The 18,695-nt window shown below is 41.5% G+C and overlaps 1 protein-coding gene and 1 long non-coding RNA gene across 12 annotated transcripts in view; one reads left to right on the forward strand and one right to left on the reverse strand.

The window, feature by feature from the left end:
* The window catches only part of NR5A2 (nuclear receptor subfamily 5 group A member 2), a 302,503-nt gene that overhangs the window by 219,953 nt on the left and 63,855 nt on the right, over window positions 1–18,695 (reverse strand). For all 4 annotated transcript variants that reach the window (XR_014169294.1, XM_081914910.1, XM_081914909.1 and 1 more), the window contains exon 5: window positions 2,646–2,765. Coding sequence is in view for 3 of the 4 variants with exons in the window: in XM_081914910.1 (XP_081771036.1) it covers window positions 2,646–2,765 (120 nt within the window). In the remaining variant the exon portion in view is untranslated. The remainder of the gene's footprint in view (window positions 1–2,645; window positions 2,766–18,695) is intronic.
* LOC309371880 overlaps window positions 1–18,695 on the forward strand; it is a 124,519-nt gene that overhangs the window by 81,180 nt on the left and 24,644 nt on the right. The window contains exon 5 of one of the 8 annotated variants that reach the window (XR_014169299.1): window positions 11,150–11,257. The exons of the other annotated variants lie outside the window; for them this stretch is intronic. This is a non-coding gene — a long non-coding RNA (uncharacterized lncRNA). The remainder of the gene's footprint in view (window positions 1–11,149; window positions 11,258–18,695) is intronic. 8 annotated transcript variants of the gene reach the window in all.

Raw genomic sequence — 18,695 nt, forward strand, 5'->3', positions numbered from 1 at the left:
ATGGAGGCAGTTTAGGTTTCAGCTACTTAAATGCCAGTGGACCATCATTTGGTTTCACTTTGAATCAGAAATAAAACACACAAAATGCACTCTGCCTTTCCAATGACACCATACATTCTTTTCCATTAGAGCTGAAAGACATTTTCAAAGAGTAACATTTTCATTTAATTTGCCTTGTCGCTCTCATTTACTTTGCCAGGGCTCTTGGAAATTATAAATGAACCCGGCCACGACGTACGAGCAACTTCTCTCACCACAATCGCCGAGAGTGATCTCAAGCTGCGCAAGATTATGGCAGTGCTCTTGTGCATGTTGCATTTGTTTGACTGGAGCTTGTCTGTGCAGGAGAACTCCCTGGAAGTCTGTGCCCTCTGTGGCTTTTAAGCTTGACTTTTAAAGCTGCTTCTGATTCTCCTAATCTGAGTGGAAGTGGCTTGCTGTGTGTGCCGAAGCTGCTATGCTAGCTTCCTGGCAGGTAGGTCACTGCTGTTTACCAGAAAGGGGCAAGATAGCGGGGAGGTCAGTGAGGTGCAAAAGCAGTGGCAGGAGCACCTAACGGGCTGAGCCAGTGCACCAGCACTGCACTAACCTCCCCACTGCCTTGCCTTTCGTTCTCCCAGTAAGCAACAGCAACTGATCTGCCAGGCAGTTCCCACTACACCTGGCAAGCTGCTTCTGAATCCAAGTAAGTAAATGAATTCAGTAAGTAGCTGAATTAATATATTAGCACAGAATCTTTTTTGAATGTTTGCACACAGTGCACACTAGATGACAGTGTGCTACAGTGCACTATTCTCTCTGGCAGTCTAATCCTGCAGTGCTGAGAAAACGGGACTATTTGAAATACATCTACATGGTGCTAAACCATGGCTTGGCTTAATGTTACATCTGAACTTGAACTTATGGCTCTTCATTGCTTTCTGAGTTCTTTCCCCCCCTCATTTTTTCTTTTCATGGGCCGATTCCTTTAATTCATACCATCTGCTTCTAGTTCCCACTAGTTCCCTCTAGTTTGTTAAGGGTGACGGGAATTGTAGTGGGGGGGACTATAATTCCCAGGATTCTTTGGGGGAAGCCATGACTGTTAAAAGTGGTATACAGTGGTGCCTCGCAAGACGAAATTAATTCGTTCCGCAAGTCTTTTCGTCTTGCGAGTTTTTCGTCTTCCGAAGCACGGTTTCCCATAGGAATGCATTAAAAATCAATTAATGCGTTCCTATGGAAACCGCCTTCAGACCAGGTCCGGGGACAGTCTGTCCCCCGACCTCTTCTGAAGGCTGGCGGGGGGCAAAAGTCTTTGCTCCCCCCTGCCTGCCTTCCCGGGAGAGCGGAAAACGCAGCGCTGCCTTCCCAGGACCTCTTCCGAAGGCGGGCGGGGGGCAAAAGTCTTTGTCCCCCCTGCCTGCCTAACCGGGGGCTTTTAAATCGCCCCGGGACTGTCCGGGGCGATTTAAAAGCGCCCGGACGGCTTCTGAAGGCTGGCGGGGGGCAAATGTCTTTGCTCCCCCCCGCCTGCCTTCAAAAGCCGTCCGGGATAGCGGGAAGCGCTTCCCTGCTATCCCGGACCGCTTTTAAAATGCTGGCGGTGGGGAGCAAAGCCTTCCCCCCCCTCCGGACTTCAGAAGAGGTCCAGGAAGGCCGGCGGGGGCGAAAGGCTTTGCTCCCCCCCCCGTCTGCCTTCAAAAGCCGTCCGGGATAGCGGGAAGCGCTTCCCTGCTATCCCGGACTGCTTTTAAAATGCTGGCGGTGGGGAGCAAAGCCTTTCGCCCCCGCCGGCCTTCCTGGACCTCTTCTGAAGTCCGGAGGGGAGGGGAAGGCTTTGCTCCCCACCGCCGGCATTTAAAAGAGGTCCCTGGAGATTTCCCTATGGCCTTTCGTCTTGCGAAGCAAGCCCATAGGGGAAATAGTCTAGCGAAGCGTCGCAAAAACCGAAAAACCCTTTCGTCTTGCGGGTTTTTCGTCCTGCGAGGCATTCGTCTTGCGGGGCACCACTGTATGTTATGTACTGTTATGGGCCAGCAGGGGGATAGTTATGCAAATAAGGGATCGAAAGTGACGTTCAGTGATTGGATAGTTTTAGGAAATTGTTACAGTTACGTTGTACTGGAGCTCTATATAAGCAGGCTGACTGAACCCTTCAGTTCAGTTCTGTTCTGTTCTGTGAATAAACAAGAGTTGTTTGAAGAATCGCTGTGTCGTCTGATATGTTCACCCACAACTTAACAGTATAAATGTGCTTTAAAGGTGTGTTGACTCACGATTTATCTGAAATAAATTCCCATTTTTTTAAAAAAAATAGGATTGGCATTATGCTGCAGATATCATGCTTCTTACACGCCAGGCCTCACTCACAGAGGTAGATGAGTAAATGTTTATATAACTTATATTTGCTTTTATTGTAACAAGTTTGGGTCAGGAACAGAATTTACTTTTAAAAATTTATATATTAAATCTATATACCACCTTTTTCATCCGAAGATCACAGTGTGGATAATCATTTTACTTCACTTGTTTTGCAGCTAATACCGTGGTTCAATAGGAAAAGCTTTTGGTGTAATACCAGAAACGTTTGAGACATAGTTAAGTTCCTACAGTTTGGAAAGAGGTTTAAAAACGAAACCAAAATACTCCGTTTGCAAACTCACTTGTTGCCCAGTGATTAGGAGGATGGAACCTTCTTTCCCATGTACCACTTGGCGATAAATATGATCTAGAATTAAGAGTTCACTCCAGCAGTTCTGAAGCAGCTTCATTTGGTCATCAACCTGTAGACAAACAAATATATATATTTTAATATATGATATTTCCTTGGTGGCTTATTGCTGCTGTTTACTTTTGAGTTTTCTGGTGACAGAATTCTTAGGTACTCTTAAAACTATTGGGGAGCAACCTTAGGCCAAGGCCTCTGTAGCTGACCCTCAGCAACTGGAATACTCAGGGCTATTTTTGTGGAAGGGAGTGGGGCTCTGCTGTACCAGGTTGGGAGCCATAAAGGGGCCCAGACTCTGAAAAAAAAGTAAGTGTCTAGTCCTTGTTAAAGGAAGGCTATGAAGCAAAATATGCAGGCACCATTCAAAGCAATTTCTTTATGAAATATGAGACTGCTTCAGCCTTTCACAGCTTTTAGCTAATGAATGAAGTCAGAGCTGTAATTGACAAGCGCTGAAAATAAACACCATGGAAGATCTAGAAGTAGGTTTAAAATGACCTAGGAAATTCCTCCCCCCAGACAACAGGAAAATGGCTTCTGGGCAGTTTTTGTGGTGCATACATGAATCCAGTTTGGCTTTTTTGTTTTAAAAGTTCAGATAATGCAGAAGAGCTGCCTAGTTCATTTTGAACTCCTCTCCCATTTTTCTTTATTACCTACTTTCCAGAGAAAATAATTTTAAAAATCAGAATTTTGGTGCAACTGAGCAGTATTGTGTCCACCCAAAAACAAAAGGTAATAGCAAAGACAGGAATTTATATTCCTTCTAACTTAGGTTTAATTTAAGGAAAAGGAAAAATATTAGTATGTAAACATTAATTACACTGCAAATACAAATAAAATTAATCATTAGTGCATTCAGATTGTGGTTGAGAAGCTGTGAGTTTCACCAAGCCCTGAAAAAGTAGCCCAGGTATATTAATAATGCTGGAGGACTGAGAGTAGCATGTGAGAATCCTGCAGTGGTGTTAACCGGTGTTGATGCGTTGAGATTTTTGTTTGCTTTGTAGGAGGAAATGCAGTCAGGAGTGGGCTGTTGGTTGGAACAATAATGTGCTGGGAAGGGATGATTCATTGCTTTTCCACCTATGGGAAAATAGGAGATTTATTGGGAACAGGGGTTGTTTCTTCTTGCATGAACATGTATGCAAAAGCTCAATTCTTATGGCTTCTCTCGCACACACAAAATGTACATTGAACTGCACTATTAACATTGTTGTAGTTGCATTTTATAAATGAGTACAGAACAAATGCTCATAAAATACATTGCTTTTTAACTATTTAATTTTGAATTTATCCAAGCATTGGCATCTGAACATTGGTTGCTGAAAATCTTAAATCTGTTCTGACCACCACCTCTCCATCTGAAATACCATGCCTGTTCATGCACTAAATGTAGTATTTCCTGCCAGAAATCAATAGACGAAAGACCTACAGTAACTGGTTAACAACTGTTGGCACTGAGGGCCAGCAATGATTTTAACAGCTCTATGACAGGCACACAGTCAACAGGTTAAGCCTTTCTAATATGAAAATATAATTATTTGTTTGTGACTTCGGCTTTCTCTTGTGTAGGAATTGTGTTTCTCTTGTGTAGGAATTGTGTTTCAGCTACATAAGCAACATATTCATGTCTAAATATCAGAACCAGAGATTATGATTTGTTTATTAATTAAAGCATGTAGGCAGCTGTAAACGGTATCAAACTGTATCTGTAAACAGTATCAAGAATACTAATTACTAATTAGTAGTAAACAGTATCAAGAATACTAATTAGTCAGCAGGATGAAACCTACTCAGTAGCAACAAAAGACACCAATATCAATTAGCAACTGATTTTATAGAAGTAGCATAAAATAATATAAACAAACTACTAGCAATATCATTACAAATGACAGGCTGAAAAGAAAGGTCTTTGCTTGCCAACAATATGTCATAAGAGAGAGGACAAAATGAACTTCCTGTGAGGAATTGGTTGTTTCCAGATGCTGAACAAACATCTCTTGCATACATGTTAAATGTAAACAAGTTGTGTCACTAAGTACTGGCCTTAGAACATGGATGGACACAACAAGACAAGAAGTTTTTGTACTCACATAGCGTAATTTGTCTTCCACTACAATATTTGTCTAATGGCAGCTAGAAAAAAGCAATGTAGAGTCCTGTTTCGTGAACTGTTTAATCACGTATTTCATTCCAATGCTAAATGCAAGGCTAAAGCTGATCACTTTTGAGGCTTGCTTTGTATTAATGAAAGTGGATTCTCAAAAGACCCAAATCCACATGTTAAATTGTTCGTTTGAGCATGAGGAAGATAATTACTAGCAGCCAGCTTGCCTAACTGGAATTGAATAATGAAACTTAACTAAGTAAACAAATTGAATGGAAAAAAATCAGCATAGAATTATCATTGATGTAAGGCATATTATTTCCCCTTAAATCATAGAATAATGGAAATTCAAAATACAATACTAAAGCATACTCTTTGGTGGAGCAAATGCAATGTAGAGGTTTGATCAAGAACGGTGAATAAAACCCAGTTATTTGCAGATCTTTATAAGCAATAGTAACAAATATCACTATGGTATCTTAAAGGTGCCATTATTCCTGGCATGAGCTTTTGTGGGCTACTGCTATAATAGCCACTGAACTCAAGCATAGTTTTGCTTGATATCAGTAGCACAATAACAGTGAATTGATTTTAAGATTAAAGCTTGCAATGACTTTGACTATACTTCATCAGGCACATTTTTCAGATTTCAGTGGGGTTGGGCTTTGGGAGGGGAAAGAATCACAGCAACCGTGCAAAGGCTTTGCTCTTGAGTATCTTCACTCAGATGGTACACAGCATGTCTATAGATGTGGAGTGGAAGACAGGAGACAGCACATCTATCACTTTAAATAATCCTATTGGTTTTAATTGTATTTGTCTTGCTTCTTTTATTTATTCTATGGAATTCAGTAAAACCAAATATAATACAGAAGAAGCAAGACAAATACAATTAAAAATCGCACGGCACATTGCAAATGCTACAGCTGGCAGAAAAATCATTAAGTGGTCCACCAGGACCCTCAGCAATTTTCAAATAGTCCATGGGGGGGAAAGCTTGGGAAACACTGATCTAGTCTGACCTGCTTGTGAGCCAAGAGAACCTCACATTAATTAAGTTTTGGGAACCTATCCAACTTTCTCTCCTCAAGAACAGATTGACCCTTTGGCCTGGAAGCACCGTGCAGCCAGCCCATCAAGTGACCCATTGGGTTTTGGCAGGATCCAGCGTGGTGCACAAAGCAGACAATTTATTATGAACACCCTCTAATATTACTTACAAGCTGTGCAGCCTTTTGACAATATTGCTGGATGAAAGAAAGAGGGGGGGTACATAGCAGAGGGATATATGACTAAGTCAAAGTGAAGCTTGTGTTATCACAGGAGCAACCTTGCTCAGTCCCCATGCTGCATGTAACCACAATAATTCATTCTTGCTTAGATCACAGAACAAGGCTGAGCCTATATTAAAAAAGAGCTCCTTTTCACTCTGCCCCAGTTGTATTTATCTCCCATGCCATTTCTAACAAAGTCCCCTGTTATCTGGAAGAGAAGATTGCAGTCGTGCTTTGTTGAAAAAGTAGGAGTTACAGGTCCACAGTGCACCTTTCCCAATTCCCAGAAATGTGTCAGATTGCTTTCAGTTATAGTATTATGTTTGTTCTTCAGCACAGTTTTACTAGAAGGTTTAAAGACAAATTTTAACTGTATTTAAGACTGATGGGTACTGGTTGGAAACATGTAGAGTTGTCCCATCTACATTCCAAAAATTATCTAGAAATAAAGAGTTGGCTCCAGTGCTAGTCCTACTCAAAGTACACCCTTTAAAATTAATGGACACGGCTAACCTTAGGTCCATCAATTAATTTCAATAGGTCCACTCTGAGTAGAACGTAGATGTCTAAAACTAAAAAAAACAATCTTCTGTATCCTGCTAATCTGTACTACCAGGTTAATGACTGCAAAGCATTGGGCTGTAACCTATTAGGTTATAAACATATTAAGTGAATGCACACAAGGAGAAAAGTTGAGGTTTTTCTCCAGCCACAGTCCTGCTCTTGACACCAGTGGCTACCCCATATTGTCTTCCATACCTGGCTTTTTATAGTGTATAACATGGTATGAACAAGGCTTGAAAAGCCCAAGTACATGTCGAGAACTTTCCCCATAACTCTTTCGATACCCCATCATTGTTTATTCCTGCGATTTCTAGCTTACACTGCTTTGATTCATGCTCCCAAGGTGGGTCGCAACATAGAAGATATACTACAAATCTAAATCACAAACAAATTACAGTCTAGAAGTTAAAAGAGCAAACCAAATTTTGAAACAATCTGTCAATGTACAGCTGACCTCATTACATCAACCCCCTATGATGGTCTGAGCAAAGAGGTGTATCTTTAGCTGACTTCAAAAGTTAAACTATGCACCATAACTATTATTCTTATTAGACTTTATTAGTCTTTTTTTGGGTGAAGAGGGACAAAGAAGAGAAAAAATAAACATGCATAAATAGAATCCAGAAAACATTTCTAAAGTGAAACATTGGAGAGACCCAAACTGTATCAGCAGCACAGTCAAGTTTAAAAATGTGTTAGTCAATATGTAGGGAAAGAATCTTGACATTCTCCAGTTGGAGGATGCTGTGCAATGTTGCTAACAGATGTTTCTGGGCATGGTGTTCCAGGGTCACCACAGGGAAAGCCCTAGTTTGTATTAGGCTTAATTTAACTTTGCAACTCCATCAACTTTTCTGAATATTGCATCCCATTCTATGAATTGTGTTGGGTCTGACCATATTCACAGTTCACAACAAATGCGTTTTAAAGATGCAACACCTGGATGCAGAAATGCTTTCAGCAAACATCTGTCTCAACCACAGGCAGCAACTCTGGAAGCCAAAAATTCACTTTGCATTGTGGAGTAGGTGCGGGGAGGGGGCTTTTTGAAGGTTCTGAGAATCATCAGCATGCTATCAAAGCTTACCTTCCCCTCCCAAGCTGGTATCACCTCATTAGCAAGCCAATGCTGTGCAAACAGTGTGAAACAGCAAAGTCAGAATAAACAATCACTGCTCAGCTCCTGCTGTTGTATACAAGGCTCATAAATGTAGCAAAACAGAATTGTAGTTCACAAAACCTTTAGCTCAGCTGGGCCTAACTACACATGACACTTGCAACCATGTAGCTTTTTTCTTCTTTATTTAATTACAGTGTGGGGCAGGGGATGATTACTGAGAATGTAGAGCATGGGAAGACAAGGCTTATCCCTTCTACTCACCATGATCTCAATGAAAATTCTCCTTCACCTTTGCAGTTAGCCCTAGTTAAAAAGGTTGCATGGGCACTAACCTGTGATGTTGACGTGGAGGTCCTATGTCCAGTGTTTGGAAGATCTACATCAGGGATGGCTAATCTGCGGCCCTCCAGATATTGCACTCCCAACTCCCATCAGCCTCTGCCTTCAAGACAAATGGGCAGGAATGCTGGGAGTTGTAGTTCAACATCAGCTATAGGGTCACAGGTTCGCCATCCTGATTTACGTGGGAAAGGGCACTGTGAATCGAATGTAGCTGCTTCACAGAACAGCTACCACATAGTTATTATGATATAAAAAGCAGCCATATATTGCATCTATGCCATATCTCATTCAATATTAGTCAGTAAAGAGTCCTCTCCGACTCAGCAACCTGGATTCAGAATTCTACTGATTTGGGTAGAAGAAGAAAATACGGTATAGTAAATGCAGAAAAGTCCTAGGTATGTTGGTGTGGTGAGCCCATTGCAAATGAGCTTTCCAACGTGGATTTGCAGACTAACTTAACTACTGATAAAGAGTTTTCTTATGCATGTGGGAGAAGAGTGTCATCATTTGTATTTCCCTAATGCACCTAAGTCTATTTTGTGTTCATTGCTCCTCAAAAGGCAGCCATCGCTCACACCCTCTCTAAAGAACAGCACATCTGTGGCAGCTTCTCTTCCCAGCACTGTCTTTGTATATATGCAGTTCTGCTGGCTTTGCAAAATAGAGGCAACAGAAAGGCTTGATAGAAGGAATGTATAAGAGAGAAGCAGGTAACAGCCAGTGAAAGGAAGTACAAGAAGCACTGAAGGCTTGGTGTTGGATATGGTACAAATGAAGGAACATTGGCAGAAGACTATCAGATGCACTGTGGTGTCAGTTTACTCATTGTTTGAAAACCTACATGTCCAAGCTACACAGGCTCAGGCTTTTTGGAATGTGTTCCCAGCGAATTCTGCTGGAATTTGGCAAGGACTTCAGTAACACACAGCAGCAAGTCTCAGTTGATACCGAAACCCAAAAGCATGTTATCAATTGGAGTTAGAACTTAGTCTATCTCAGTAATGCTATTTCAGAAATGTTAGTTACTCATCTGAAAAATTAAAAAGAATAAAAAAAAACCTTTCTAGTGGTGTTATCGATGAGGGAGGGTAGACCAATTTTTTAAATAGCAAACAACATTGGCAACAACACTGATAAAAAAGCCACACAGAGTATATTGAAATATTCAACAAGCACACTTCTGTTTTCCCTGTTTATTTTTGATGATCTAATTTTGAGAATGGAACATTGTGCAGTTATAACTGCACTTTACGTTGTTATCAAGTACTACAGAATTTTGGTGCGTACCAGATGTTTATATGGGACTTGGATTCAATGGAGCGATCATGGAAAGCACTTTTGCTATGCCTTGTGGTTCTAGCCTTTTGCTGCATCAGCTGTGATCCTGTATTGCATCAAACCATCAGCTTGTCACTCTGGTGCCATTAAAATAGATGAGTGTTTCAGTGTTCACCAGGTGAGGCAGAGTACTCACTTTCCTTGGGTGCATTGCAGTGGCAAAACCATGTTAACATGGAAATGCAAGGGAGGACCAAGTCACATGCCACCCAAGTGGTTGTGCTGCATCCATGCAGTGCTAATAATAATAATAATTTATTATTTATACCCCGTCCATTGTGCTATATCATGCTACAGTGCACTATCACTGCCTGTAGAAAGGAATCACATAGTCCTGCCTTGGAGACTATCAACCATGTCAATTGGCTGACCCACAATTCTCCTTCCTGAATTCTTTAGCACAATGATGACAGGACAAGCAGAAGGGACTTGGATCAAGGCCCATTGGTCGGAGCGAGTCCCAGGAGCAAGACTCAAGGCAAATGACTAACATACTCTCAAGCATGTCTTCTTCGCCAGTGTTCTTCAACCTTGGGTCCCCAGATGTTATAGTAAGTGGGTCAAGGAGATACATACGGGAACCAGGATCCCAGTGGGCTGGCAGGGATGAGCATCCAGACCATAGCGGCCAGCATGGAGCCCTAAAGCAACACTCCTACTATAGCCAGGCTGCGTATCCCCAGAGACTTGCTGAGTAACCCCAGAAGCCTTGTAGATAGTTAACAAGCAGTTTATGAGATTGAGGCATTGGTAAACCTGTGGCCCTCCATATGCTGTAGGATTGCAAGTGGCCATTGGGCATGCTGGCTAGGGCTGATATGAGTTGGAGTTCAACAACATGGGGGCACAGGTTCCTCATTCCTCCTCTAAGTAAGGTTACCAGACATCCCCGTTTTCCGGGGACAGTCCCCGGATTTACAAATCAGCCCCCATACAAAATCTGTTGAAGTTAAAAAGTGTCCCTGGATTCATTGAAATAAATCTGGTAACCTTACTCTAGAATAAACACCATTGTCTGACCTAAGGGCATGGTTTGGACACTCATATGATCAATGGTGTGCAGCCACACCAATCCATCCATTAGCACACACAACTAAGGTCCAGATACATGGATGCCAAACAACTACAAGCTGTCACTATTCCAACCTACGGAGTAGAGCCGACTTCCCCCAAGACAGCTTATCCTCCTCCTACCACCGCCTCTTTCCAGTATGCTAATATTCAACAGGGTTTCTGAACTCCCGAAGAGTAGACAAATACAAGTTCTCAGCATTTCACACAAACCCACAGATGACTTCTAAGTGGGAAAGAAAATAAGGTCATCACTAGATATTTGCATTATTCAAAGCATCAAACAGAGTACCTGGCACTTAAAAATTGGCTTTTATGGGACTTGGGGTGGATTTTTTTTTGTATTTTTTGCTTTGCATGCTAGATCACATGTAGGTTATTCATGTTTGACACTCAGCATCATTTCTGATGAATTATAAATGTAATTTCCAGGGTTTTTCCTTTTTTGTTGTTAAAAAGGCAGGTTTTTAAGATTTCTGCTGAAAATTATACCAGTAACGCAGGAGCTATTCTTTATCAAAGTGATTGCAAGTGTTGTTCTGTAGAAATGCTCTGCAAGCATTCTCCTGAGAGCTGCATCCTGAAAGCTCTTTCTCTGTCATGTTACTCTTTCCTAGCTCAGTAATTCCACTTACGTCAACAGCGGAACCACAAATGTTTATGTTAAATTGTGAAATAATTTCAGATGAATTAGAGTTGAATTACATAAACAAGAGGGTTATGGGGTATGTAGTTCTTGTTGACTTTTCATCATTAAAAAATGTTTGAATGTTTTCCATGCAGTAACAAAATGAAATGAAAATTATGCATAAAAAAATGAGCATGTTACAGGTAAGAGCTCTTGCCTCACCTGTTCCCGATTTGCTAGTTATCTGTGTACAGGGAGATCACTGTAGTCACATAGTGCCAGAAGGAAATGTAGCAATGGTACTAGTCTATTCTGCTTTGGTCAAACCTCACCTGGAACACCTGTGTCCAGTTCTGGGCACCACATTTTAATATATGCACAAACTGGGATGTCTCCAGAGAAGTTCAGCAAAAATGGTGAGAGGCCTGGAGACCAGGTTTGAAAGAGTTTGGGGTTTTTAGCCTGGAGAAAAGATCATTTAAGAGATGATATAACAGCTACCTTCAAATATTTCAAATATTAGAATTCAAATATTCAGGTAGATGATGGAACAAATTGATTTTCTGTCATTCCAGAGGGTAGGACCAAAAGCAATGGGATCAAATTAGAAGAAAAAGGGTCTAGACTAAGGAAAGAGTGGTACAGACTGCAGAAGAAAGTGGTTGGAGATTTAAAAACAGACTTTTTTTTTTATAAAAAAGGTGGACTTTTAAACAGAGGCTGGATGGTCAATTATTCGGAATTCTGTAAAAGTAGATTTCCTATGTTGGTAATGAAATTCCTTCCAATACTATGATTCTAAGTTAACTGCCTCAGCGGCTGTGTCATTTAGTTCTCAATTCATATACTGGTAATATGTTGTGGATTCCAGCCATAAAATGAACTGAAAGAGACTGTCAGGATTTGGGCTGATTTGGTCCTATATAGTGATGAAACAAACTGATGAAGTTGATTCTAGTCTATGAAAGTTGGTGCCATAATAAATTTGTAAATCTAAGGTATTCGTCACTGGACATTTTTTATTTTTAAAATTGAAATCTAATTACAGGAGTAGACTTTTCTCAGTGCACCAATAAAATAAGAAAATCCCACTGTCATTTACTACAAGTCATCTTAACTTTTGCCTGTCATATGCAAACAACAAGCAGGTTTAATTCTTGTTTCATCATGTCTAACAATGCACTTTGTCTGTTTATTTCAGTATAGCATGAAATCAGAACTGGGTCTACTGAGGTTTATTTACAATCCTGTGGGTTCTAGGGTCTCTGCACAATCTACATTGACATATGCCTGAGAACAGACTAGGAGTGAGGGAGCGAGAGAATTTTAAAATACCAGTGATGAATATATTCTGAATATATTGTTGCAATGATTACAAAATAGACATCAGTAGACTATGAATGCGTTTGACTGAATTCTCTGTTGACACCACAGGTCACTAGCGTTTTGTCTTTACAAATATTATTCAGTGGTCTCTTGCTTGGCAATTTATCAAGTGCAATCATATCACTGTTCCTCACTGCTATTTTTCAAGCTGGAGTTGGTTTCAATAAATTATGTAAAGTTTGCCTTAAGTTCTCACTGGAAATTTCACAAAAACTAAAGAATGTGGATTGCTAGAGTGTAGATTCTGTGTGTGTGTGTGTGTGTTTATGTGCAGGCAGTGTACCCAGGCCTGAATATGTAGAAGCATTTAGAAGTATATGCATGTGTTGCTTTCCTCACATTACTTGTTTAAAAAACATATACTCCCCACGTATCATTTTTACATTTGAAGGCACAAGGGTGGTTTTTCAAAACAGTAAGAGGAGCAGCCCTAAGTGGCAGTTTAGAGTGTTATTCACAATGTAGAAAACAACTTTTTTTTGGCGTTTAATAAAATATTTACAATATGTGGATTTCCATAAATACACTACAGTTGAAACTGTGCTGTTTATTTCCTTAATTATAATCAATACATTATATATGAAGCATTATGTCTGGAACATTTATGAATGAACGTGTATGTGAACAGTTTAATTTTTGATCAGCTGATCCTCACATATTTTGCAGCTGGGAATGCAACTCAAAAAATTAAATAGTATGTTATCATTTTTAACCTAGCTTCTTCCTTGCCGGGTCCCTTGATTCACATCTTGTGGAAATTAGATATTTTCCATTATGGCTGTGGAGACTGAGGCAAAGCAGATACTCAAGTAGAGCACCTCAAGTCCTTATTGTGTGTATGTGTGTGGGTGCATGCACACACACACAAATACACACACTTTAAAACAAAAGCAAAGGGGCAAAGAACTTACAACAGACTATATAGCTTGGATGCAAATGTGCTCTGTTCCTGACTAGCAAATGAGTACTGCTGAGAGGTATATCTCTGTTGGTAGAGCACGAGACTCTTAATCTCAGGGTCTTAGGCTTGGGCGAAAAATCCCTGCATTGCAGGGGGTTGGACTAAATGATCTTCATGGACCCTTCCAACTCTTCTATGATTCTAAAAGTGACCCCTGATTCAGAAATGTTCTTCCATTTACAAAAGCTCTTATTGCAAGACTTCGTACAAGCTCTTTGTCAATACTGTGTTAAAGACCACTGGTGTTTAAATGCTACAACCTCTGTCTTCTATTATTCACCATGTTTCTCAGATACACACGCTTGTACATTATGCCATTGCTAGAAATCTTCCAGTAGTTTGCGCAACAGTTCATGGACCCATAGTAATATATTTACGCTTTCCACTCACGGTTCTGTGGTCCAGCCCTGTGTTGTGTTTCAGTTTGAAAGGTAGTAAGGCACTCACAATATAGGAAATAGGAAGGATAGCTGCCAATTTTCAGTTGATCTGCCTTTTACCCAATTAACTAGGGAAATAATTTATTATACACAAATAACTGTCCATACTATATTAACTGCATTGCAATTACCATATATACTCGAGTATAAGCCGACCCGAATATAAGCCGAAGCACCTAATTTTACCACAAAAAACTGGGAAAACATATTGACTTGAGTATAAGCCGGATCACCACACCACAAATCTCCTGGTGGGCCAGAGTGCGTGTGTGCATGCATAGGGGGCTTCTCTCTCCCCCCCAGCCTCTCCCGTCCCCTACCTATCTAGGGTGCTGCCGAGAGACAGAGGCTGGTGGTGGCAGCAGCGGAGGAAGAACAAGCAGCCCAAAAGGTCTGCTTTCGGGCTGCTCGTTCTTCCTTCTCTGTTGCTGACAGCGGCAAAGGTGGTGGTGGAGGAAGGAGCAGCCTGAAAGGACCCTCACCCGAGTATAAGCTGAGGGGGGCTTTTTCAGCATAAAAAAATTGCTGAAGTAATTACATATTGCATTGCGTTACCATAGGTGCTTTATTGAAATACTATTTTCCTTCTGTGTTTGCTTTTTGCAAGGTTTCAGAGGGTTTTCCTAGGGGTTTTTTGTGTGCTAATTTTGGGAAAATCCTCTGGTCAAGAACGCATTGGACACTTCAGGTCAATTTTTATTCTTTTGTACACCCTCCTGGAAATTTAGGTTCAAGGACAGGTAAGAAATATATTAAATAAAATAAAATGAATATAGTATCTCAAGCTCGGTCTACACATGCAGCAGAATAAGGAGATAGAATACCCAGGTGGATGAGTGGCATCTTCCAATTTAGGCTACTAGTGAGGAATGCTAATTGTGAGTGTTTTCTTATAAAAACCTGCAAGCAAGCAAAATGCACAGACACACACTCTCTCCTTGCTATGCTAATTTTATATGTACAGAGAGTGCTTTTTTATGCTGGGAAGCATAAAAAAATTTGAGGGGCTACAGTCCATTTGATCACCTCAGGCCTCTGCCACTTTATTCCATCCCGTGCATAGTCTGGTTTCAATAATCCTGACAACTACCATGTAAAAGAAGTCAATACTGTAGTATGTTCACTGTACAGTATTACAAATCAGTAGCTTAAAGGGGGGATGGGTGGTTGCCTTTTCATAACTTAGAAGGGGTTCACAGCAGAGGTGAGATTTGAACTTCCTGCCTCAGTGGTTCACAGTTCAGTTCTCTTGACCACTCCACTCCATTAGCCTCACTTTACAATCGGCTGCGATATCCCATTCACACAGTGAGGAAAGTGAGGGTAGCCTTGTTGTGAAGGGGTAGTAGCAGAGTCAATACTGTGTGTGTGTGTGTGTTTTGCAATGCTGGAAATGGGAAGCATACTCCATTCAAAGAACTTTTTTGTAAAAGAGAAACATTTCCAAAATGTTTTTGTTGTCTTGTTTTGCTGGGAGTAAGGGGCAAATACGGTGGTACCTCGGGTTACATACGCTTCAGGTTACATACACTTCAGGTTACAGACTCCGCTAACCCAGAAATAGTACCTCTGGTTAAGAACTTTGCTTTAGGATGAGAACAGAAATTGTGCTCCTGCGGCGCGGCGGCAGCAGGAGGCCCCATTAGGTAAAGTGGTGCTTCAGGTTAAGAACAGTTTCAGGTTAAGAACGGACCTCCGGAACGAATTAAGTACTTAACCCGAGGTACCACTGTATACATTGCTAGCATTTACCCTCAAATGACTTGAAATCAGTAGCTCCACTGATTGTGCTATGTGCCATAAGTGTCAAGTTCACAAAGTGGGGGGAGGGGAGTCCCAGGCCACTTATGAATCTCCCCCAAAGAAAAACTGTGTTGCTGAGAGAGAGAGAGAGAGAGAGAGAGAGAAGATACCTGTTTGCATAAACATTGCATATGGTAATATCTATGGCCATTCATTGGCCTGCATGCAGGCCCACATGCATGGGCGCTGTGAGCCAGTCAACAGCTGCACATCTTTACACTACTAACTTTAGCACTGCTGCCTCTAGCACTCCCGCTTCTCAGTTGCCATTCAGCGGTGGTGACCACCTCTGCACCACCGCATCAGCCACCACTGAACTTGGCTCTGTTTCTTATTGCTTCTGGGAAAACATATATACAGGCCAGTGTTTGACTGACAGCCCACTTCTAGAGTTCACTTCTTAGCTGAGGCTAAGAAGAAGAAAAAGCTGGCCTGCTTAAGGATTAACCCCTCCCTGCCCACAACATACATTAAATGATGTCAATGAATTCAATCAGAACTTGCTATTCCAGGAACTCAGTACGCCAGAGGCCTCTGCAGAGATGCAAAATGGTACAGCTTGCACTCCTCCAGGATTTGTCCTGTCGCTACCACACAATTATTGGGCCAGTGATCCCACAGCAGCAGATGCCAGGCATTTCCCGACTATATAATTCCATATGGGTAGGGAGGCAACGTACACTGCCTGTTAGAACTGTGACCTCTGGCATCAAAAACCTTGCATAGGTTTCTAGCTCTCTTGTTAACAGAGATCCATTGGAAAATATGGCTTCAAAAATGTCAATGCATAGGATAGACCTTCTACAGTGACTCATGCTCTTGTAACCTCTGAACTGGATTACTTCAGTGCATTGAATGTGGGGCTGCCCTAGAAGACAACTAAGAAGCTTCAGTTGTGTACAATGCTGCTTCCAGAATGTTAATTACGGTAGCTGGAAATAATAATAATAATAATAATAATAATAATAATAATAATAATAATAGTAGTAATTTTATTTATACCCCACCCTCCCTGGCTGAGACTCAGGGCTCAGGGCGGCTAACACCAAACATATAATACATTAAAAACACAAAATCAAATGATTATTTTAAAATACAGTTCGAAATCACATTTAAAATCAAAATAAAATTAAGTGGGAGCACACGAATCATAACCGTAGGAGTAAGGAAGGCCTGATCACCTGTGCTGGTCCCCTATGGGCTGATAGAAAGAGCCAAGGAGGCCACTTACATACAGGGTCCCATAGAAAGAAGGGGGTCAGACTGGGCCCGGACCGAAGGCCTGGCGGAACAGCTCCGTCTTGCAGGCCCTGCAGAAAGATGTCACATCCCACAGGGCCCTGGTCTCTTGCGACAGAGTGATTCACCAGACTGGGGCCAGGGCTGAAAAGGCTCCGGCCCTGGTCAAGGCCAGTCTAACCTCCTTGAGGCCCAGGACCTCCAAAGTATTATTGTTTGTGGACCGTAAGGTCCTCCGCGGGGCGTACCAGGAGAGGCGGTCCCGTAAGTGTGAGGGTCCTAGCCCGTATAGGGCTTTAAAGGTTAAAACCAGCACCTTAAACCTGACCCTGTACTCCACTGGGAGCCAGTGCAGCTGCTGTAGCACTGGATGAATGTGGAGCCTCGTTCTGCACCCGCTGGAGTTTCTGGGTCAGCTTCAAGGGCAACCCCTCGTAGAGCGAATTACAGTAATCAAGCCTGGAGGTGAGCATCACATGGATCACTGTGGCGAGATCAGGGCGAGAAAGGTAAGGGACCAGCTGCTTAGCATGGCGGAGGTGGAAAAATGCCGCCTTTGCTGCAGTTGCAACCTGCGCCTCCATAGAAATCATGTTACCTAGTTTCTGAAAGAGCTAGATTGGCAGCTTCTGAGCCCAATTCCAAGTTTGGCTGCTTATTTCTTTAAAGCCCTGAATGGCATGGTACTCAAGCACCTGAAGAAAAACTCCCTATACCAGCCTGACCATGAGGGGGAACTATTGTCTGTGAATTAAGTGATGACATGGGAGAGGGCCTTCTCTGGGGTGGCAGCATATCTGTAGAATACCCTCTGTTTAGCAGCAGCACTGTCACTAACCCTGCTAATCATTTTGGCAACAGAACAAGAGTTATTTATTTGCTTGGGTATTTTAAGTGTTTTGCTGTTTTGCTTTGCTGCGGTTGTTTTGTTCTAAGCTGCCTCCATTTATTCTGCTGTGGGGTTTTATTGTTTGATAATTTTATCGTACGGTTCATTTATATTACGTGTTGTACTGCCACCCTGGTATCTATATAGATGAAGGATGGGTTTTTAATATTTCAATAAATTATAATAAATAGGAAACAAGACAATTAAAGGATATCCTAATACATTGTTCTTCTGCTCACGTGAGTCTGAAAGGCCAGTTGACACAATAGTTTTCTTTCACAATTAGCAGCCACAGATGTGCTGGAGAAATGTGAGAAGAGAGCGCATATGAACTGGTGTTTCAGAAATACAGCCAGCATTTGCATGGCATCAGCAATGGTAATGGAAACTGTTGGCATTTTAGTTTGATGCATACAACTAAAATATTAAAATTAACTCATTGGCTCTCATTGTATTTCCTTTGTATGTTTCAGGAACTACTAAGTTGTCACAGCTTTTGCAGAACTAACCAAAATTAAACATTAAAATATCAGCGTGTCTTGCTTTTAGTGAATACAAATCAAATCAAGATCTTCTATGCTACAACACCTTTACATGTAGGTTATTCAAATGCAGTAGTAAAAGCCTCTGCTACCCTTGACCAAAGCAGAATCCTAAGGATCAGAAATCTATCAATCATTTTCCACACTGGAGCTAATCAATCTACAAAGCGAAGTGCCAATGAACTATTAGATCATTGCAATGAAGTATGGAGATTGATCTTATCCCAGAGCAACTGCATTAACAGACCGGTAAGAGAGTGACCTCTGCCCTGCGG

Source organism: Podarcis melisellensis (genome assembly GCF_964234715.1).
Source record: "Podarcis melisellensis genome assembly, chromosome: 6".
Classification (NCBI taxonomy): Eukaryota; Metazoa; Chordata; class Lepidosauria; order Squamata; family Lacertidae; genus Podarcis; species Podarcis melisellensis.